The 23,915-nt window shown below is 39.1% G+C and overlaps 1 protein-coding gene across 6 annotated transcripts in view; it reads right to left on the reverse strand.

The window, feature by feature from the left end:
- The window catches only part of LRRC38 (leucine rich repeat containing 38), an 87,368-nt gene that overhangs the window by 50,389 nt on the left and 13,064 nt on the right, over nt 1-23,915 (reverse strand). For 2 of the 6 annotated variants that reach the window (XR_012635014.1, XR_012635012.1), the window contains exons 2-3: nt 22,806-23,211; nt 18,794-18,949 (exon numbers count right to left, since the gene is read on the reverse strand). Coding sequence is in view for 1 of the 6 variants with exons in the window: in XM_074924868.1 (XP_074780969.1) it covers nt 22,958-23,211 (254 nt within the window). In the remaining 5 variants the exon portion in view is untranslated. Of the gene's footprint in view, nt 1-13,662; nt 13,867-18,793; nt 18,950-20,219; nt 20,503-20,988; nt 23,212-23,915 lie in introns of those variants that run through there. The other 4 variants (XR_012635013.1, XR_012635015.1, XR_012635016.1 and 1 more) reach the window with 4 other exon arrangements.

Below are 23,915 nucleotides of genomic sequence, written 5' to 3' on the forward strand. Positions count from 1 at the left end.
TTTTTTTCTTACAAAGTGGAGCTGACCTCAGTTATTCCAGACACAACACCCCAAAACCGTAAGGTCGAGCCATTGCTGAAAGCAGTGCTGCAAACACATGGCTACACCAAGAATACCTCATTTATCATTTCTGGCTGACCATTTTGATTAGGTCAATCCTAGGTTCTGATCCTGTACATCTGTTTTATTGCCAGTAGGTTGAGGTAAGCATATACACAGGTTTTTTTCTGAGTACTATACTGCATTTGGCAGAAGTGTGTTGAAGTAGGAATGGCAGATAAAAATGAAGGATACCTACACCTGAAGTTCATAGACACCAATTCTTGCTGAGACAGACAATGCCGTCTAACAGCGATTCCTTTAATAATAAATACCCTTGTTGTGTCTAACACAAATACATTTCCCAACTCCCTCAAATCTTCAGACATTACAAGGACTTTAATTGAAGATAAAACCACTAAAACAGGCCATTTTGCCTGTGCTTCAAGAACAGGTGAAAACTGAAACAATTTAGATGTTCACAGCTGCCATGGAAAAGAGGTGAGAAAATGTTAAAAAATATGCAATAACTCAGAAATCCCTTTACTAGTAAATAGAAAATGCAGTGAACTAATGGAAATGTACAGCAGAAATGCTGGGCTAGACTCTGAAGATGTACCACTTTTCAGGAAGAGAGAATATTAATGATTAAAATAGCATAACCTTGTAAAAAAAAAAAAAAAAAAAAAAAAAAAGAGATCCACTTGCAAAATAGACCTGGAGATAAAAACTCTTGAACTTGGAGACCTCTGAGATATGGATCCAGTTCGGAACTTAAGTACATTACTACCAGACAAGTAAATAGGTAATGTTTATTCTGGTACACTCTGCTGTTGTAAGGCATAATTCATTAATGTACAACAAGCACTTTGGGACTCCTGGGAATCATTATAATATGCAAAGGACAACATTTTGCTGCCGATGTGTCGTGTTTATCCAAGATTTTTTTGAGAAACTTTTTTTTAGTCTCAGGGCCTCATGGTCATTTGTGACTGGAAAACAAGAGTGCACTGGTCTTCCATTTTTTGTGGAGCAAAGAGATGTTTTGATACAACTCTTTGTTATGAAAATGTTCTATACAGTCTTGATTGCATGAAATCAGCCTCGTATTTGAACTTCTGTGACATTACAGAGACAAAGTAGTAGTTAGAATTAATGCACATCTCTCTAAGCAAGCATATTTCTTGCCTTGAAGGAGACCGATGTCAGCCTGGATGAGCTGCATAAACAAGACGATAGATTCTTTGGACTGAGAATCTGTCAGGGCTGGGACTCAGACAAGGGAGCCCTGATTCTGGCTGGCAAGTTCTGCAGTAACTGGGGACTGTGGATGCCAGCTACGAAGTGAGGGTGGTCACAGAGACTAAATGGCAGGGTTTCAGGGAGAAGAGAAACAGGCTGTTGACATGAGGTTGTTCTCATGGTTAGGAGGCCTCTTTCAGAAAGTTAGAAGTATTCCTTGGAAGGTGCTTAAAAAGAGCTATCCAAGTCAGTTCACTGGTAAAATAGCTTCACTGGTCTGAATTTGAACACTACCTAAGGGGACCCAATGGCTGCCAAGTCCTGTCCTCCAAACCTGCACATTCCATTGCACTGATTTCTTTGAACACTACCTCTAAGCACGTACAGCTCCTGGGACTGGGATTCAGACTCACCCTGCTCCCATAAGAATACAAAAAAGCTTTCTTTGATGGCAGTTACACAAGGCACACGTATCTGGCAAACCCTGTTGTATATTTAAACACGTATTTTTCATACCGGTGATGAAAAAGTCCAATTGCCATTAGTAACAAGTCTTTTCCTTTTAAAAATTTTTGTACTGTTTGTTGAACTGAGCTGAACTGATCAGCTCTTAAAAGGCACCATCTTAAAACCACGCCACTGATACTCTTTTTTTCCCCTGTAAATCTAAGTAGTCTAAGCAGATGTCATTTGCAATACACCTATGATGATAATCTTCCTGCCATATGGGGTTGTAACACTTCAGGAAAAAAAAAGAATTTACTAGCTTTTAAAAAGAACTCATATTTGGTCCTTCTTTTCTAGGCAGTGCGATTTTCCTCATAGAAATACTATTACACATCAGCAGTAACTACAGGTCCCATCAAGATTTTCATCAAGCAAAGCAAATACTTGAAGTGCTGTATCACACAGCTCTTAAAGGGGCACAGAGGGGCACCGTCCCACGGATTTCAGTATGACTAAGCTAACCATTAAGGGGGGGGGTTAGGCCCTGCTTACTCACCTGAACAAAAAGTGCAAAAACTCCCCCAAACCTGACACATTCTTTGCAGAAACCTCTGACTTAATCTATACTCCACATTCACATCTCAAAGGAGCCACTTGTCTCTGAAATTAGCTAGAAGCAACAAAAATGCAGCAGCATGTCATGAACCTGATTTGTGCTCTGAGCTGTCTCTTATGAAAACATTCCCTTGTTTGTTTGGGTTTTTTTGGTCTTCCTTTCTTATGGTTTAAAATCTACACAAGTTCAGAAGGTTGTTTGTAGGAATATCTTCACAAAGGAGTAAGTCTGGGATATTGAAAAATTATATTTTTCTGTATGTAACTGTGAGGTAGCTCCTAAGCTTGTTGTTGTAGAGAAGAACTCTGTCCTGACAGCGTATAAAGGAAATAATTCTGTAGTTGCAGTGGTGGGGGCATTCACTCTGGGTATGGAAGGACTCGAGTTCTATTCAACAATGACCCATAAGGGAATTGTTATATAAATAATATACTAGTTGTTTGGGGGCAATAACGTTTTCTAAGAAGGAAAAAATCTCTATGCACAGTCATTTTATAGGGAGTTGCTCTTTATTGTCACATACTTTTATTCTTTCAATTGCAACAACCCCTAAGGATGCCAGTCTCATTGTGCAGGACTCAGTTGTAAACAGACAATACAAAGACAGCCCCTGGCCCTGAGAGCTCTCAGACCTAGGATTGTTTAAATATTCTGTCAGAATTTTAAAAAATACATTGAACAAAGCAATCCATTTTTTTCAAAATAAGACCTCAGGATTGGCTTTCATAAATATGTACTTACCTGCTTCAGTGCTGTAAATATGTAATTTAGGCTGCTGCCTCATGACATATTTTGTGTCTAATTTAAGGAATTATATATTTGGACAAGAGGGTCTGGATGCCTGTCAGGTAAATATTACAAGCTGTGAATTTTCACAGCAGATTTAACACTAAATTTAGTTAGCACTATATATAAAGAGAACATTGACCTGATGGTAGCCCTTGCCCTTGACAGTGGTTGGCCTGAGAGGGAGTTAAGGATCCCCAAGGAATGTCGCCAAAGTCTCCCTTAAGTTTCAAACAACTGCATTCTGCCGTGGCACCCTGACATCCCTCAGAGCAGCACTTCAGCAGCTTCAGCTGCCGTGGCAGCTTATAGCCTTGTCCTCTGTAGTTCACCTCAAGGTGGGGAACACTCACACCAGACAGCAAGTGCTTATGGGGAAGGGCTTAGAGACTAGGCTTTGCCTAAGCTTCTTGCGTGCCTCAGCCTAGCAGCCAACAAAGAGAAAATCTTGGACTTTAAAAATTAAAAATAAAGCAATTTTGAATTCCTACAGTAACGCAGAAGCTACGGCTTTGCACATGCTGGTTGCTGATAACTGCCCACAGCGTCAGCTTTCTAATTTAAACTCTTTGAGATATCTAGAGGAATGCTATAAAAATCCACTGCTTTGTACAAGCAAGCCTGCATTTTTCTTCTGTTCCCTCTGATGCTTGAGCTTTGAAAGGACCTTTAGCTATGTCACTGCTCTCACTGGACAGCCCACTCTCCCTCAACACCCCTGAGATTTTGTGTTATCAGTAATTTTACTTCTAAATATATACTTAGCACAGTCCAAGTATTTGCATTTGTAAAACAGCTGTGGACATTCTACACCAGGTATATCACTACATACCGCATGGACACTTTTCATTACTGCTGTTGCTTATAAATACTGAAAGCAAATCACTTAATCTAGCCTCTCAAGTGTTGCAGGCTTAAATACAGCAATCCCACTGGTAAACACAATCTCGGTAAAATCTCAGCCAGGTTAAAGCAGACCAAGGCTTAGTCTATTCTGAAAATAAGGGCACTGTAGACGTGTAGGGAAGCAGCAGGTGGCAGAATTTGCTCTGGTTTTGTGTTCCCTGAAGACTGCACCAGGGTGCCTTGGGTTTTCTGGCAGTGAACAGCTCTTGCGGAGCTGTCTCCTGGCCTCTGATCTGTGACACCGCACCATCTGCGGGCTCTGAGGCTCGCTACACGGTCTGCAAAAGCCTGAGTGCTAACCTAAGCACTGCTCTATCCCCAGGGGCATAGACCCCCTCTTTGATCTGAGGGAAATGAGCACCCCCTCTTTCTTACGGGGAAGAAACTTCTACATGTTCCTTAAAACAGTGCTGTATCTCTGTTTCAGAACATCTCCAAATGTTTTGAAATCCCTGGACATGAAAGGTGTCATTGTTATTATTCTTTATTTCTACTACAGTAGAAACAAGGTCAAAGCAGGGGCAAAGGTAAACTGTGCTTGATTTTATGCGGTCAACACAAAAACCAGACCATGGTACATGGCTGATAGACAAGGTAGCAAGAGGTCTTGCTCTCCTTCACAAGGAGTATTTTTTTTCTGGAAATACTCAATGCACTCACTACAAGGTACATGGAAGACAGAAAACGTTGATGCAAGGCAGCCTCAAATGACCTGCAGTGTTTTAACATGAACAGCTTGCACTGTCGCAATAATTCATGCGATTTACACATTGGCCACTTTCACCTTTCACATCCCATGATGTCATTTTTGAAGACATTGCTATAGCCAAATGTTGCTCCCACAGTTTTCGGGCGGGAACCAGCCCTTTGTCAGTGATTAAATGACAAGGAGGCAAGGTGATTTGCCTGCAGCTAGGCAGCAGGAGAGCTGGAGAAACCACACAGGCATTTTGATCCTTATTTCCGTATTTTAAACACTTGACTAAACTTTCTCCCCACAGAATGTTAGCGTAGACCAAACTGTTCTGCTTGATTGTTCAGACAGCACCGTCAGCCTGTGTTTACATGATCAGCGTTAGGCAGGGCTGCTGGTCTGTACCTGGTTCCCTGATTAATGAGTCTTTCCTCTAGCTGGCCATTTCACAGAAACAGCTTCTTATTTTCTATTTATAGGGACTATTTGCAAAGCCACCTCAGTCAGCTGCATCGAAATCTCATAATCAGCAAACTGCTACAGGGAAAAATACGTTCCAATTAATATTAAATGAGAAATGTGCTAATTTTTTTTTTTTTTTCAGAGCTAGTAACAAGGAAAATCAAAATAACATCTTCCCAGGAACTGGTGATAGATCTAAGGTGTTAAAAGTTTAACTCTGAACACAAACAAAGCACTCTCAAGCCCCCAAATACCAACCCTATTAATGGGAAAATGTCAAAAATGCCTGTGAGGTTTCAGATGGCCTTTTAAAAAACTGAACACCAGCACCAAAATCCCGAAATAATGGACCATCTTATTACCAAGCTGGAATAAATTTCATGGTTTTTTAAGGTGAATGTAGCTTTGGCTTATGGTGCTAGTTTGACAGTCTTAGAGATCAGAGTCATCTGCTTCCGCCTCAAGCTAAGACAGCAGGCGCAGAGGCAGGGTGAATTTATTCAGAGTGCTCTAATTTTATTCAGATTTGTTAGAATAGAAAAGTGTATTTAACTTCAGACAGTGAGAAATAGCAGCTTTTAAATCATGTCTTTTACAGAGATTACTGCTGTGGAATCAAAATGGTAGAATTTGCCAGCTTCATAGTTAAAAAAAACATTTTTCCTTCCTTAAAACATATTGAGTCATAGCAAACTTCCAGACGTTTTTAAGGCCTATTTTAAGGAGACCCACTATTGCCAATTATTTTCTTCCCTTTAGAATTCTGCAGCAGTAATTATTTCCTTATTTTCACATATGTGATGGAATTCCTATGTCAGGAGTACAACAAATTGCCTATATAAAATAAATATCAACATGCAGATTTACTGTAATATCAGCCACTGTATGACTAAATTGAAATACCTAAGCAAAAATTTGCTGTGAAGCTAGTATTTATCATAGTAGGTCCTTAAACTCTGCTGGAAATGGCATCGTAATATATATATAACACAGCAGAGACCCAGACTATATTTCCAGGGGGAAATTAGGAATTCTGCAGCATGAGATGCATTACATACAATGAGGTCCAAAGTAAATTGAAAACAGTGGAAAGATTTCCAACTGTCTGTGAAAGATTTATGGTCAGACTGTTAATACTTGGTTCTTAGAACTGCAGCTCTTGGGATTACAAATAATTCTATTCCTAGACCATGGTGATTCACAAAGAAATGCCCCTTTTGTCCACTTGCACTTCAAGGTTTCGGGGGACATTCTTCCTTTCTCCGCCTTTTTTCTTCATAGATTAAATCACACATTGTCCAGTTAGCCAGTCTCAACCTTGAAACCAAGAACTGTCATTATTAGATTATGGTGGCAGTTATCTATGTTTTTTCTTTAGTTTTCACCAAATGTTTTTTCTTTAGTTTCAGAGGAAGAGTCATATTTCAAAAACGGGATATCCCCTGCACCCTCTTCTCTTCCCAGAATGTTGGGACTTTCCATAAACGATCATGAGACATTTTAGCAAGAGATACCAAATGCAATTCACCTCTGTTTAATTAGCCAAGTAAGCATGCAGTGGCATTGATGTAGACATGGGTGGGTCTACAAACAAGTCTCTGACGGCAGTGCAGTAGTAGGAACGCAGTAACTTTTAAGTACAACCTGTGTACTCACGGCAGTCTGGCTATAGTGCACTGTAGCTCAACTTTCCGGTGGGTTTTGCAGCTTGTGCCACATGCTGTGCAGCTGGGATTAGACAATTTCTTTGCACCTAAGATAGTCAACACTGCAGCCACACCAGTGGTATATCTTTCATCACTGCAAATAGTAACAGTGCTCATCCTCCCTGGTTGTATACAGCAATATACTATTACCAACTTCAGTGTCAGCGTTTCTCTTCTCCAAAAACTTTTAGGTGACATTCTGGCTCCACTGAAGTCAGAGGTAAAAGTCTCATTTTTCCAAATATCTGTTGGACATGGAAAAAGATCCCCAATTTGTCATTCTCCCCCTTTCACAGATTGGGAAAGGCAATAACTATCCATTCACTTGCACCAAAGCTTTTGCCATCATGACTTTGATTTCACAGACAATTGCCTTCAGGCCTTACAGCAAAGTGCAAAACACATGTTTGAAGAGGTTATTTAAACACTTGGCCTCTCCGTGGTACAACATGCCACCCAGGAAACAAATTCCAAGAACATGTGCCTTTGAAAAATAACCTTTAAAAAAGACAGCTGTTGATGCTACACATCTAGCTTCAGACATTTGGTCGGTTGGCTTAAACCTCTGACAGGCTGTGGCCACCTACATATAGAAGCCATATTCCATCATCAGCTAAATATATTCATATCTCTGTAGGGGCAGGATAGAAAAAAACCCTCAAGTCTGCACTTACTAAACTAAGGGATCAATTCTCTAATTCAGCTGGGAAAAGTAGTCAAAGCAGACTGGAATAGTGACATTCCAGCCAGCAGACAAACAAGATTGTATTGTGTGTGTATCCCGGAAGAAACATCATGTGAATTCTCTACTTGGCCAAGAAAACTGAGATAATTAGGAAAGGGAATCATCATCTTTTGTATAATGATCTATTGATTGAAGAGTTTTGTCCTAGCTGAAAAATATGCTAAGAAGTGAAAATTAGAGGTGTTTGGGGCCTTTTGTCAATAAATTTTACTCCTCTGCTGTTCAAAAAACCTCATACAAACCTAGGGGGTTTCTACCTAAACTTCAGGGGCTTTTATATTTCGTATCCATACCTACAGCAATCAGGTGTATTTCAGCCAATATTTAAGTAGTTCCTCAATTTAGGGGGAGGGAAGGAGTAAGAGAAAGAGAGAGACCAACCTGAATTTATCACATATCTAATTTTACCCACTCGAGCAAACATATTTGCCTGAGACAAGGCTAATGAAGTAGCTTCACTGAAAGAAGTGTAGAGAAATTGTTAAAATCCCTAGATTTAGAGCACACATTTATCACAAACTGGCTTAAAACAAAGCTTATTTGCCTCAACATCACAGAGGTGTAACAAGTCCAAAATTAGGGACTTAAAATTGGGGGATTGTTTTGCTTTTGTGGGTTTGTTGGGTATTGGTTTTTTGGGGTTTGTGGGTTGGTTTTTTTTTTTTTCCCCACAATTCATCATCCTAACCAGATTCATATGCATGCTGAGCTCTTTACTGTATCACCCTGGGTATAATAGAGCATAAATATGTGCTCCAAAACACTGCTAAACGTAGCAGAGACCAATTATTTCTGTATTTAGGGGGGCAGAATATGCTTGAAGTGAAATTTAACAGCAATGCTATGGCTTCTCTACTCTTACTTCTATGTGAAAGAGAATAAACAGGCTCTAATTAAGATAAGCAGTGAGAACATTGCTTATGAATAGAGTAATCATAACTTGCTGGTATTGTATTTAATCAAATCAAGAAAAACAATCAGTGATTTACCTGGGTTATCATAACTAAAGACTTAATCAACAAAGTCTAGAAAAAACCAAAGTTATAATATTTATTTATTCGATAATTGAATGAAAAACTTATTTCATCATGAAAATACCATCCTACCCACTGGTGTGATAAAAATCCTGCTGTAAACCCGAGCCATTTAATGTCTGCTCTTTTTTATTTTGCTGATTGTGTTACCTCTATAAATAAGTTTAAAAGGAAGGTGTTTGAAGCAGGCATAATTTATCTCCATGTTGTAACACAGCCTTGGATGCTGACAATAATTCAGCAGGTAGGTTAGTGCTATCTTGTATTTTGCAGAAATGCTTCTTTTAGTGGCAACTTCCATGCTTTCTTAGCCCATAAATTGTCTATTTCTCCTCTCACTTCTGCTTTTGTCATAACTTTTTATCTGAATCTTGTTGTCCTTTTAACTCGGGCACTGTACAGTCGGAGGAGATCCTGACCTTGGATGGAATGGGGAGGCAGTTCTGGAGAGACAGAACACTCGTAACCTCCTAAAGTGAACAATGTCAAAGGGGAAGGACATCCTCAAGTTGATGATCCCTTTTGAGTGAATCCCTAGCAAACACATTTCACCGAGTCACCAAAGGTAAAAAAAAAAAAGCCCAACAATTTTTGCTGATCATTTTTTCTCCTTTCATTTTAGAGAAATATAACTCTTGGCTGGATATACTCAGCCAAATGTTTTATGAATTGGGAATCTCCCAAGCTTTTTTATTTAAAGAGCTCTTGATATTCTTTTACTGCAGTAAACACTGAGCCTTTCATAACCTTGCTATGTGTGATCCCTTCTGAAAGTCACTCTGCCATCAAATGTACTGGGATTTCATAATAGTAATTTGCCACACTGTCAGAAATAGGCTTATCATGCTGCTGTCATTGGTATCATGTGAACATCACTCTGCTGTGCCCTTCAAATGAAAGCCAGTGCTCTGAGCCAGTAGTAGAGAGAGAAAGAAGGAAAAAAAGGGAAGAGTAAGAGAACATTAACTCTTTAAAGTCAAGCACAGCCTCCACCTGAAGGAAGAAGATGCAGAGCTACTGTATATGGTGCGAGCACTTGTTTAAACATCAGTAATATTGACTGGGTAATAAAATTGCATTTTTTTCCAGTCCATCTGAAATCTCTGGTAAATCTGTTCCTGTTGTGTCTCATTCTGTGAGCATGGCATGAACTAATTTCCAACACCACTAGAAAGACATCATTCCCAATGCCCACAGGCCATTAGCAGATCTTGACTAGTTGTTCAGGTTTTAAAAATATGTTTCCATCCTTTTCCTTTTCCACTTTTTTGCAAATGCTTTTGTGAGTAGTTTCCTAAGCTTTTCCTGTAAAAAGCCTTGGGGATTTGGAATTCTCAGAGCTTTATTTAAAGAAGCAATAGGTATTATAACATCCTTTAAAAGGGGTTCTCACCTGCACTCACACCGTTGAAACAGTGCTCTTCTCAAAACTTTTTCTCCTATAAAGTCACGCACCCCGTAAACTCTTTAGCAATTTCCATGGTTGTGTCACGGTTGAATCAGGGAAAAAACAGCTATCGTGTAGCTTAGATTGACCAAATCAACTTGAATGATAGAAACTCGAGTGGATTTTTGCAGTGCTAAGTGTCACTGACTGACGTGATTGCTCTTAAAGATTATCCAGAAGCCTATTTTTATGAGTAAATAGAGAAAAAAATATTGTCTGGTCAATTCCATACATTTTAGCAACAAGCAAAAACTACAGGTTAATACTGCAGAATTGTTTGGACTATGGATTAGATGTTTTGTGCCTGAAGAGGGTATATCTTGGTCGATAAAGCTTTTAACCTTCATAGCTCTTCAGGAGATTTCTGAATAGCATGGGAAGGAAAAAGAAGAGGAAAAAGAACTCACTAAACCAACAAAATACAAAGCCATAATATAGGTAATGGCTATATTGTCTCAGGTTACATTTTATAAACTTCTTTCCCTGCAGAAACTCTATCATAGAAGACATCTGGTCTTCAGGTAAAGAGGTAATGCTCAACTGAAGATTTAGGATTTTTAAACATACTGAAGTTATTTGGATAACTCAACATTTTTAGCATTTTCCAGACAGCAGATGTCCAGCACTTTAAGGTCAAGTTCTTCTGGACTTCTCAAGTTGCACACTCAGGATCAATAGTTATTTCTGAAAGTGTTTGCTTAAGTCTTTTGGTTGTTTTAAGAATTCATTTTATAAATTGACTGAAACCCCCACAGTGATCTACAGATGCTTTGGGGGAACTTCCTTGTGAATGAATCAGCAATGGAAAATAATCAAACTCATATATTTCTAATGTCATTGTTTTGAGACTCGGTGTGGATGTCTCTTCCAGTAATGTTTTTTGTTTAATTCAGACTATTCCAGTTTGTCTGGAAAGTTTCATTTTCTAAGTGAGTCTGAAAAAGAGACAATAAAAATCTTGTGAGCCAATCATTGCACCTCCGGTAATAGCTTCACAGCACACTGAGGTGTGTGTTCTTTATGGCCTTATTTAGCTACACACTCAAGAAATTGTTTGTAATTCTTTTGTAAAGAACACACATGTGGTTTGAAGTTCTGAGATGACACAAAGAAGGAAACTTCACAGAACTCCGTATGCAGTCACTTCGCATAGCGGAATTGCACTTCAAACATTGCACCTCCAGTACTGTGGAAATGAACAGTAATTACAGTAATTTTGTGTGGGTTTTGTGCCTGCAAAGTACACAGTGTCAAACTTGCTAAAAATATTAGGTAAGACTGGAATACTGTAGCATATATTAGGCAATTTGTCAAAAGATAATTAATTTTTTTGTTTCTGTTGGCTGTTAAATATAAGCAATTATATTTTATCATAAACATAACTCCTGAACGACTCGAGTACTTTATTAGTAAAATTAAGTATTTTTATAATTATTTTTGAAACTGTTGGAGGGCATAGGGGGTAGAGAAATAACTTTGAGAATGATACCTGGTCATATTCCATGGACAATCAGCCTGAAACGTAATGCCAGGGCCTTCTACAGAAATTATTCATAATGAGCTCCCCATGAAGGTGTACCATTACTTCCTCTTCTCTCTCATGGACCCAGGAAATCTGTTTTGTTGATAGTAGTCTACTTCGGTTGTTATAGAAATGCCTTCAACTATGTTGTCCAGTTCCTTCTGATCCCAGGGTTAAATTAATACAAAAGACTGCCTGCCAGGATGGAGGTCTGAGCTTGTGTCAACATGTCTTTAGAAATGCATTAACAAGTTGCTCCATATGTATAATTAATAGGGACGAAGGAACCCTAGACTGTCAGAAGGTCTGTACTCCATCCCAGTACATCTCTTATGCTTCTTGATAATTTCTTTCTTTTCTGATGGTATTTCTAGAACACTGATATAGCTCACCATATAACTCTTGGAAGTGTAGATCTTATAAAAGCAATAATATCGTAATAAAACTATTTTGTCTCTCCATGCATCTTTTATACAGTGAACTCAAAGTGTTTTAACAGAGCTTGATTAAAAATTAAGCCTCTGTACAACTGTGTCAGACAGGTAAGTAGTATCATATCCATTTTACAGATGGTTAAGCGCACAATAGAAAGGTTAACTGCCTTGTCCATGGCTGCTCACTAAGTTAGCTGCACTGTTGGAGTGAGAACCCACACTGGAATAAATAATCAATTTCTTGATTTGGTAGCTAATGCACAAATAGGAGAAATGGTGATTGCAGTTTCACTAAAAATAATTTTCTTCTAATGACTCTTTTAACCAAGTGAGATACAACTAAAAAATTAATTATTGTCAACCAAAAATTTTAGTTTTATCTCAAAGGAAATAATATTGAACTCTTTTGCTAAACTTTTATATAAAGCTTAGGTCAACGTCAACGAGAAATCTGACATTTTGAAACCACAAGGTGTTTTCTGAGATGATTCGGTTGGAAATAATTTGTTTCACCAGTGAGTTTTGACAGGTGAACTAGCTGGTACCTGGACTCACACTGAATGATAGTGCTAGCCTAAAAGTCACCAGTGACGAGTTCTCTTTTTTCAGAGCAACAGTATTCATGGAATATATTTGACATAGTTAATATTCAACCCCATACTGAATACAGAAGGTCCTTCTTTCTGAAAAACAGCACTACAAGCAGCAGGTTCAGAAGACTGGACTTCTGCCTTCAGAGCTACTTTTCCAACCTCTACAAAAAGAGATTCCAAAATGCCCTGCTTTGCAGCTGTAAAGGATGTAGCAATGCACTGAACAGCATATTCCTGCCTGTACCTTGCATGTAGGGAAATAAAAGCACGTATGTAGCTGTAAGCCTGAGCTCTTGCTCCTTCCTGATTTTGTGACTTCAGAGTGCATGTTCCAGGTAAGGCAACCTCAGCTGCACAGGGCATGCTGTGCAGACAGTTCAGAGAATGAGATTTCTCCCTCCGTGGCTCTGACAGAACCGGCTATGGACCACAGCACAGCATCCCTCTGTTGAGTTTATTCTGTGGTTTTAGTGAAAGGGCAGAAGGTAGAGAAAACAAGTGCAGCACTGTGGAAAGTGGGATTTGATTGAGTGATTAAGTCTGCCGCCCAGCTGGTGGACACAGCAGCTGTTACTATTACAGTCCTGATAGCATTTCATTTATTTTAAAACCCTATCTTAAAGCTTTAATATCCCATCCTTACTAAATCACTTCATCTGAAGGTGGCAGCAGGGGGGATCATCTAGTAAAGAACATGGAAAAAAAAAAGACAGACAAGTCTTACATGTCACTTTATCAGACAAAGCTTCTTATACTTTTCCATTTCAGACTGGACATCCCTAATTTTCTAGCACTGCAATAAAAGACAGACCAAAATCCTGGAAACTTGACAAAAGTTCATTTTTGCTAACAGTAGGCAGATGGAGAGCAGTTTTATAAACGAAAAATTATTTCCATTAATGAACTGACACTTTCCCTTTCTGAGCCATTCTGTTAAATAGAATAATGGACAGTTACCATAAAAGCTTAAGAATAAAGCCTCAGAAATCTATGGTGATATGGATATGAATCAGGTAAGGAGAGAAGTTAATCAGGAACTGCAAAGGAAGGCTTGCAGAGGAAGAACAAGCTCTGGGTTTCTCCTGTTGCCTGTAAATGTGAGCCAGGGTCTTTACCTTGCCGCAAAAGGGGTATGTGATGGAGACTTGCAGGAACACTGTGTCTTTCTGACAGTGAAATCTCAATTCCTGCATCTAAGAAAAGAACAGATGGACTTCAGGATGGGCAAACGAGCAAGTAACTGAATGGCAAGCTTTCCTTAAATAAATACATAGCCCATATGTCCTTGGAAGAATCCAAAGGCATTTTGCTTGATAAAAACCTATACAGTAGGGGGTCTGTGGGGACTCTTCTCTTCAGTAGCCATGTAATTTAGATCAGGTTCTCAAAGCTTCAAAGTGGTAAAATAATAAGTAAATTTGAAATCTATTATTTTCTGTTGAAACTCAGCTTTGGAACCAATTCCCTGCGCGGCCACGGATTTTACAGAGAAGCTACGCTTAAAGCCTCGGTTTCTGTGCATGTAACATAGAGAAAGGGGTAAGCAAAGCTCTATAGGCAACACTCTGCCAAAGCGTGCTACCTTACACGTGTACTGTACACCAACTGCTGCCAGTGATGCTGCAGGGATGAAAATGTAATGACCCCGTATCTTAAAATCTTTTCTACATGTATCAAATCAAAGATCATCTAAAACCAAAACAAAAGCAAGCAATCAGTCTAAAATTCCTATCATTTGATATAACATTTGGAGAAGTAAGAAAACAGCATGGCAGAGATACTTCTCCAACAGCTTAGTCCAGACAAAGCAATTATTTCTGGTTTTTGTGTTAATTATATCATCAATCCTATGTGCAAGAAAATCCCTCCCTTCATCCACCACAGAACATAAACATTCCCACACCTAACACATCCCTCAAGAGATTAGTGTGTCACCTCTCTACGACTCAGCTGAGAAGCAATAATGCTGAAGTCTGGTGCCTATGTTCAGTAACACATAGCTCTGAAGCCTGCAGTAAGAGGGATGCAATAAAATAGGAAACATCTATCCAATTTCTTTGCCCTCTGCATTTTGAGAAGGCTCACTGAAAAATCTCTGCCTGTCTCTGCATACCTGTACCACCAAGGAGAATCTACAAATGACCCCTCACAAGCCTGGCTAACATAACGACTACTCCAGCCCCCTTTGCCACCCCTGCTGAAGACGTACGTCTGGCTATACTATTTGCTCTGACAAGTCTTTGTTGTCCTCAGTGGAAAGGTTATTATTGTATTTGACTGTGGTGCTCTCTGCAACCTGTCTTTCCTAGGGGGCATTCACACCGAGCTAGGTTACAATCCTGCTTTATTCTGGTGGGAGGAGATGACTCACTATTTGTTCTGTAAGAATACAAGGAGACACCTTGAAGCAAAAAAATGGCTTTGAAGTGCCAGCTTGCTTCATAGAGCAGATGGCTGGGCTAGGCTGAGGTTAAAGACATTCATTAGAAATCCATCATCAAATTAGGACTTAGATGTACAGTGATTATCAGATCGAGGGTATGTGCTGAGAATGACAACTTCTGTGTTGCTGCCTGAGCTACACAAGACTGCAGTCAAGCTTTGGTAAGTAGGGTCAGATCCTCCTTTCACAGAGCAGAGTACAATACCACTGAATCCAGACAGAATCTGGAAAAGCTGTATGGCCTCTCTTTGCAATCTCCAAATAATGCCACCTGTAATCCTAAAGAAAATTAGCATTCACCCTCCAATGGAGAAACCACACACTCAGGTTACTAATGTACATACAGATCACCAATCCAAAAGGCCCACATAGAGGTATTTTCTCTCTTTCTGTATGAAAACGTAGAGAATAAACACACACACACGACTGCAGAGTTTCCACTGTCCAGGAGGTATCTTCATTAAGTAAATCAACATATTGCGGTAGCAAAGATAATGGAGCCCTACCAATCTTTACCAGATAAGGACTGGATCCCAAATAATTTAGTAGCGAAATCTGAATTGAGGCCAACATACAACTACAGTTATTTTTGTCAAAACATACTTCAGGTTAAACAGAAAGCAATTACTTCCTTTGATGCACTCACAGAGTCTCACAAAACCCCACACTACTCAGTGATGGATAATCTGCATCCCATATGCCAATATTGAAGAAATCATTCTGCATGAAATATTTTCCTCTGAAAACAATACAAACTTCTCAGCCTAATGACTTCTGTTCCCTCAAGGAATAATATAAATTAACTGTGTTAAATCTGTAGTCATTTTCCTGCCATGCAGTATAATGTTCATGAATTTATGGTTAGAACGCTTTCTGCTTTCATTTAAAATCCTACATTGCAGGGTTTATTTTAATTTGGTTGTTAAAAAAAGCCATTGAGACTGAATAATCTCTAAAGCAGCTTTTTCTTCCAATTTTTGTTTTAAAGAAGATTTTTTTTGAAGATGTGGACAGTACATCTAACTTTGCACTCACATTATACCACTCTTGGAAGCACAATTTACCATTGGATTTTGAGAATTTCCAACCTCAAATTACTCTATGATAAAGTATTTGTATAATATATTTATATACCACTCCCCTGTCACTTTTTACCAAATTTCTACCTGAGGTCAGTAAATACAATGACATTTAGGACTTGCCATAGGAAGAAAGCAGTGAATCCACTTGCAGAACATTTCCTTGTTTCGTCTGTTGAAGCTGCAGACTAGGGATTTTTGGGGTTTTTTTTGTCTTTAATTAATACGATCAGAAGGCAACTGAATTATTCTGAACAAAGCAAGGATCTGCATAGTGAATGAGCAGTGAAATGCAGATGTTTCAGGTTATTAGTTAGGACACTGCAGCTCTAAACCTGTAACTACTACTAATTTATAGCCAATATTTCACACTTCCCTGCCCGTATACAGGCTTTAACATCACCATGTTAAAATTAAGGTAAGTACTTAACAAAGTAATTCACTCAGAAATAACGGTCACCTATGAAAATACCGGTCAATTTAATTATGCTTGTGTTTCCTTTTTAATGCTATTTACAATACATCTGTCTCATCTCTCTGGTTAGCCTTCTATATTTAAAACCTTCAAACGCCATATTTACATGGAATTTTTTGGAGTTCAGTGAAATGTTTTCCCATCTTCAAGTATACAGTTCATATTGTTAATAAGAGCGTCTCTACACATTTGCCCAACTGACCAAAGCAACCTTAAGGGATTTATTCTGGTTATTTTCTCCTGTGACCCAAATTCACATCTGAAGCCAGATCTTCAAAGGATAAAGAGTAATACTTTAACCCACTGCAGATTGCAAACCTAATCTACTCTTAAGAGAGCCACAGTTTCTCAATTCGAGAAAAACTGATGGGCAAATATGTTCACAGTCATTTTGTTCCCTGTTAAATACCATGAAGACCAAACATTATTCCTATTGCAAAATCTTTCAACACTTGCCCTAATTAAAAAGCAAAACCCACACACACTGCCACCAAGCTATGCCTTGCAATGTCAGTTAGCTGGACTGTATCACATTTAGATTTTAAGGAAAGGTCACAAAGCTGGCTTTCCTGCTCAGTTCTCTTTTTGTTCATTCTTCCAGCTAAGGGGAGTGTCTAAGGTGGTGTACACCACCTGTATCTTGTATCTTGCTTAGCTAATGCTAAGCAGCACGACCAGGTGAAAGAAAAGGAAGAGTCAAAGTCTAATCGCTTATGTTCCAGTGATGTCAGCTTGGAAGAATGACCTCACATACTGAAAATTGTAGTCGAAGCCTATCTGCTAGCGCCGTGGTCTGGAGGGGTGCTTTTGACTTTCACAGTTCAGAGTTGATAAGAGATTTTTGTACCCGCTACTAAGTGACATTATCACATTTCAGATTCAAACTGAAGCTTTTAAACAGGCAAATCGGCGCTTTGGTGGGGGGCAGTAAACTTTAGAAATTCAACTCACATCAATTTCTGCTTACAACAGATTATACTACTTCATACCAGGGTGTGAACTCACTAACCTTTAGACCTCCCCACTGCTAAGAGAAACCGGTGAAAAAGCAGCTGAAATCAAACCAATATTGCTTTGAAGCAAACTTGACTCTACCAAAAAACCCTGGGCCAAGCTGTTTCACTCCTTATTTGCTGCTCACCTCCCTGAAAACTTTTCACTTCCCACAAAACTAACAGTAGAAGCCTGCTCTGAAGTGTTTACTCGTGTTTTTTGACAACTCCCAAAAAAGCACATTATGTGATGCTAACCCAATGTTACACAATTTCACACGGCTTCATGGAGCTCTGGGTGGGGTGTGAGAACTGATGGGAACCGGAGACACGCTTCATAATTCAGGCATTCTGCTTTGTAACAGAAGGTCTCCTGTTGCTCTCTGTCAGCTTAAAATTGAATAGTTTTTTCCTGCTAACTTTTTACAATCATAGCTGCATGGTTGTTTGGCATAAACAAAACTGAGTTTTCCTAGTCTGCTGGTTGGATATATTGCTGCTGGTGATTTGTATTGCTGTACCATGCAGGGAGAGAACCAAACCAGGATTCTGTTGTTCTAGATACAGTCCAGAGAGGACGATAGAGAAACCAGGACAAAATGGGGAAGATGACAGCAAGGTGAGAGTGGGAATCTGATTAGAAAACCAAGTGTTTTTGTTACAAAGCATCAGCTATTGTTAGATGATGTATTTGAGGTTCTTTCTTAGCTATTTTCTCCAATTCTATGCTAAGGTTGCATTGCTCCAATGTTAACAGATAGGATATGAAGTAAACGTGGCTCATACATATTACAGGCTGCTTGGCACTCAGAGTCCATGGCAGAGCTTACTCTCCAAGAAATTTAATGTCCTAATGTATTTGGTTTCTTTTTGGGAGGAGTATTCAAGGATTCAGTATTTCGACATCACCTCCACCACAATAAATCACGATTACTTGCGTCCACAGTAATGCAGCTCAGGTGCCACTGGAGGTCGGTAAAACAGGTCACACCACAGATGAAAAGATTGTTCTCAGAGAGGAATGGTCAGGTTCGGAAGCTATCACACCCCTGCCCCTTTATTTTGGGGGACATGAGCTGATCTTAGAAATGTGCCAGCTAGCAGCCCTGGAAACTAAAGTAATTTACTCACGTAGTAGGTAGGCAGCAGATGCTGAATCAGTAAAAGGTGCTGCATGGAGTTGCTCCCGTGGGTTTGTCAGCCAGCACAGAGGAACCTCCGCTAAGGATGAGGGACTCTCTCAGGCTCAGCATCCCCACCAGGCTTCAGCTGTTCCACTGAGGCTGTCTACAGGGGTGATAGTTACAGCAAGCTCTAGTATTGTTATACACACACCTCCTCCGTACCGCACAAGTGTGCACACCCTATCCACATACATAGGTGATTGCACACAGTTCTTCCCACAGCTGAAAGACGAGACCATTTTTGGTCACCTCTAAGTATGCTAGGATACATTTTAGGCTGCCAGTGTACAATTGCTCATTCTCTACTATATATCTGAGCTAGGCAAGCAGTATGCTCCTCTTTATGAGCTTCCAGAACCATCCCTTCAAGGTACTTTCCCAATGCATTTTTATGTTACTCTAAAAAAGGATCCAGTAATATTCACATCTGAGTAAGAATCACAGCAGGACTGAGGCTGCCTCAAAAAGATGCTGGCTGACTGAGGATGAAATGTTAGGTTTGAACAGTCGCTTCAGGTGATCTTTATTTTAATATTCTGTGGATTAGATTTTTTTTTAAACCAATGCACACACTTCTAAAAAGTCAGATTCTCTCTCAATTACATCACGCAGATTTGCTTTCTTGCACATTTTTTGGATCCTCACACATACCAAGATCCAGCATTTCATCAAGGAGACATGTCTGCAGGCAATGTGACAGCTGCTTCCTGGCTCTTTGAGCCAGCAACATTTTATTTGGGTCACGCATAGTGTATCACCTTCCCCTTGAAGCAGGTAAAATGTCTGCTAATTTCTGACAGTGAGAGATACCACCACTAAAGTAAAGTCCTTTTAGAAGGAAAATTCTAAGTGAGGACAAACTTTCTATTGCACATATATGCCACATACAGGCAGTGCTTCTTGAGCTAGCAACATGCTGCACAGGTTGCTAAATTCAGCTCTTATCTTTGGCACCACTGTAACTTCACTAATCTTAATGATGGTTACCTCAGTCTGAGAAGGGAGTGCATACTCACTAGATCCCACCCACAGAAGCATGGGAACACTTCCCAGGTCCACAAAGCTGGAGGTGGGATTACCTCCATGGTGCTGCCTTTGTGGAGATAAAACTGCAATAATGCAGGTTTGGAGGGGATCGTTATGGTGATCACTAGTTCTGGCAATATTCCTCCAGAAAAATGTTTCGCTCTGAAGATTACATAAAATAAGAAAAAGCCTGTAAGAACTAAATCCAAGTTCTGTCTCATATACTAGCAGTTAGAATTATGCAAAATCAATATTAATAGTAGGTAACTGCTGATGTTTGCAAAGAACAAACACTACTAACTGGATGAGTTCAATACTTATGAAACATACATTACTTAGTAGGGGAAAATATTGTTGAAGTTTTTTATCTGGAAAAAAACCCATACATTGTAATGTGATGTGATGGAGTATCCAGAATGGCAGCTTCATAAATAAAAGCTTTACTAAGCCTTGCTCTTCAGCTTGCACTGGATTATGTGGGTGTCAGCTTGGTCTGTTCCTTGCTGTTCTGAGGGGTGCTAAATTCCAAATATAATCAGTGCTTTCAGGGCTTTATACTGGGTTGAACAAAAAACTACGAACTATAAACCAATCTAGATCTTCATTTTGAGGCACCATGGTAGGATGAACCTGCAAGTAAGAGCAGAACCCAGTCAAAATAGTTGAGTTTGAGATAGGACCTCTGCAAACTTACTCAGCCTTACAGGATAACGAAACAAAACCATAAATTTGTTACTGAATGCTGAAACATTCACTGATGTCTCACTGAAAAGTTTGGTGTGATAAATCATTTTGCTAACTGGCAGCAAGTTTTGAGTCCATAATAAAACTTGCAGAGAAAAAAGCGTGACCCAGTTTCTTGTTCCATGACTGAGCAACTTGGCACAGCTCTAAATATAAAACTGTTGATAACATACCCGTATTTGTTGCAAAGGGAGCGTTCTTCATGAACTGCACCAGGCAACAAGTTGTGTGTTTCCAACCATACTGTAAAACCCCGCTTATAAATGATAAGAGAATCAGGCACGGATTTTTCTCCTTTTTACATACCCACATACAAATAAACATGAAGGCCCATGTTGAAATTATAAATATATTCGTGTTATTTATAATCATGGCACTACACAGTGAAAATCATGTCATTTCATTTTTCTTGAAAGAATTAGAATAGAATAAGACAGTATTGATACAGAATATCCTCTCACTGTCCTACTTAATTCTGTTTCAGCGTGTTTTCAGAAATAATAATCTTAACAATGGTAGCATTAAGTCGCATCGAATAAGCTGTAGAGCCAACAGAAATAAACACTCTTGTCTGGTTTTGACCTCAGCATGGTGCAAACTCTGTTGGCAAATGGAGTAACTCCACTGGTGTCAGTGAAGTCATACTGATAGCAGATCTGATTGGACCTACTGCATAACATCTGCTTCAGCCTAACATATATAATCATTATACATAGCCCCAGCATAGTGCCCCCCACTGCGTATCTCAAAGCACTTGAAAAAGATAAATAGTTATGATGATCTTCATTTTCTAGGTAGTGAAAGTGAGGCACAGGCAGGCAGTGCTTTGTGGAAGGTCTCCAAGGTGATCACTGCTAGATGGGGGCAACACCCAGGAGTGTCGAGCCCTAACCTCGTGCCCTGTCTGTGGGACCATATTACCCTGTAGCACACAGTGGGATTCACTCCTGTCTGCCTGAACAATTAGCACAACGGACACAAGAGATTTGGAACTAACTGACCATTCGTATTAACTGAGCAAGGCAATATTTTAACCAAAGAGTGTTTTTAAAGAAATAATAGCATTTACAGTAGTTAAATAGATGCTACTTTTTATCAGATCTAATTCTTCTATAATACCATACAGTCCTTAGATTGTTTATTATTATGTTATTCATTACTTTGAGCCCTCACAGCTACTCTAGGTAACACTTTAAATACACAGAGCTTTAAAAAAATATTTCCATTACAAATATTTTAAAAATATACTTATCCTAAAAAGCTGTCCAGCACTATTCCAAAAATCTCTTGTAATAAATGTCTTTTTTAATGTTAACAAAAATATCTACCATTATATAGAAGAGCTCAAGTTTTGACAAATCTATAATACAGTCAGAAACATCTTGGGCCAGATTCCACTCTTGTTTATACAGTTGCCAATTTGGATCATGGTGTTGGTTTCAGTTGTGTTCTCTAGTATAATCAGGAGCAGAATATAGCCCTTAGTGTTTTAAAATAACTAAATGGACTGGCTACTGCAACAGTTACTTGTGCCTACCATTACAGGGAAGGGAAATCCTTTACTTTACCGCATCTAAAAATGCCAAAGAATGTTATATTTAGTATTTGTGCCGTGACCAAAGAGGTGCCAGGCAGCTGCAGTGGATGACTCAGATTTAGAATCGTATTCGCTTATAGAAAAAAATTTTTTTGGCTGAATGATGCCTGCAACTGCTGTCATTAAATGGAGAATGAATGTTTATAGAGAACGCTTGCAGAAAGAAAATGCCAACCTTCCTATAATTCTTTCTACAATTCTAAGAATAATTTTAATTACATTTTGTTACTTAGAAAGTCGTGTGAGTTTAATAGAAACTCCCACTACTTAGATCTAGGAAGGAGACCATTTTAAATTGCTTCTGTGTCTTCCAGCTGAAATACCTCCATCTAGCCAGTCCTTTTCAAGGTGCATTTAGAACAAGCTATTAAGCACTTACAGGAATCTGCATCTCATCAGAAGGACAATCTGGAAGCTGTGTGTTAATGGAACTTTTTTTTTTTTTTTTTTTGGTCTTTCCACCTTTTTCCTCCAATCTTCAAATTTAAATGCAGTGTTTGATTAAGGATCCTAGAAATTAACCCGGTCTCATTGCATCAGGTAACATATGTAAGCAAAGCTAACAGTCTCAGATGCAAACTACAATTCCTACCTGTGACCATCATGAGATTAGAAGGGATCCTTACACACTGTGATTTCATTTAATTCATGCTTAAAGCTTTTACTCTACTTGTTTTCTTCCTAGACTTTGGCTGATGATCTAGTAACTTATAAACCAAGGAAACTTAAGCATATAGACTAAGTTCAGTCCTCACTGTCGTCTTCATCATCATCGTCATCTTTACTGGGAGCACATCTTTGGAAGCAGTGTACTAGAGTTGCTAAGAAGAAGCTTGATAGAATAGCAGCAATGGAGACTGCGACTCCAGAGAAGATGATGATAAAAAGGTCCGTCAATGACAAACTAAATTTGCATTCACTAAAGCTGACCTCAGATAATTCATTCAGAAAGATTCTTCTATTTTCTACAGGCAGGGAACACTGGATTTCATGGAGACCTGCAAAGAAGAGGAAAGGGAAACAAATCAGCGGAATATTGATGAATCCTTCTGTTGTTCCAGTCAGAGATTGAACGGCTGAAGAAAAGCTTTAGGGTTAATTCTAGGTTTATGAATTTGCACAAAAATCAGGAAAAATTGGAACAAAATCTGTCACTATCCAAAAACCATTACATAACCCCCTTGAGTGGCTCCTGGAAATTAAGTCATTTCACCTTCAGTCTTGCAGGAGGGTCAGGTACGACCTAGGACCATGACTTTGAGGATTTAAAAAACTGAATGTTGAACCCTGGATGCATCTATATCTGGAGACCTGGAAGCACTACCCAGCCACTCTATCTGAACACAAATTCTGACTCCAAAACACGGTAACAGGGATACTGCAGTTCCTGCCACACCTTGGTGCCTTCTACACTATGTTTTTCCATGTAGTTCCAAAACTACAGTTCTTTTTTTCTTCTGGTCAAAACACAACCTTTGGGTTAATGGGTGCTTGTTTGTCTATGACCTGCTTTCACCTTTGCTCTCTGGCTGTCATAAGGACATGCAGACTAGCAGATATTCCTCCATGCATTGTTGAAGAATGCCTAGAGCTGGGTTTTTCATTATGAAAGAAAAAAATCTTAATTTAAAAACCAATGAGAATATAGTTTGACACTAGATAGTAAAAGCATACAGTTCACCGCATCTGCCCAACTCCCTCG

Source organism: Athene noctua, chromosome 22, assembly GCF_965140245.1.
Source record: "Athene noctua chromosome 22, bAthNoc1.hap1.1, whole genome shotgun sequence".
Taxonomy (NCBI): domain Eukaryota; kingdom Metazoa; phylum Chordata; class Aves; order Strigiformes; family Strigidae; genus Athene; species Athene noctua.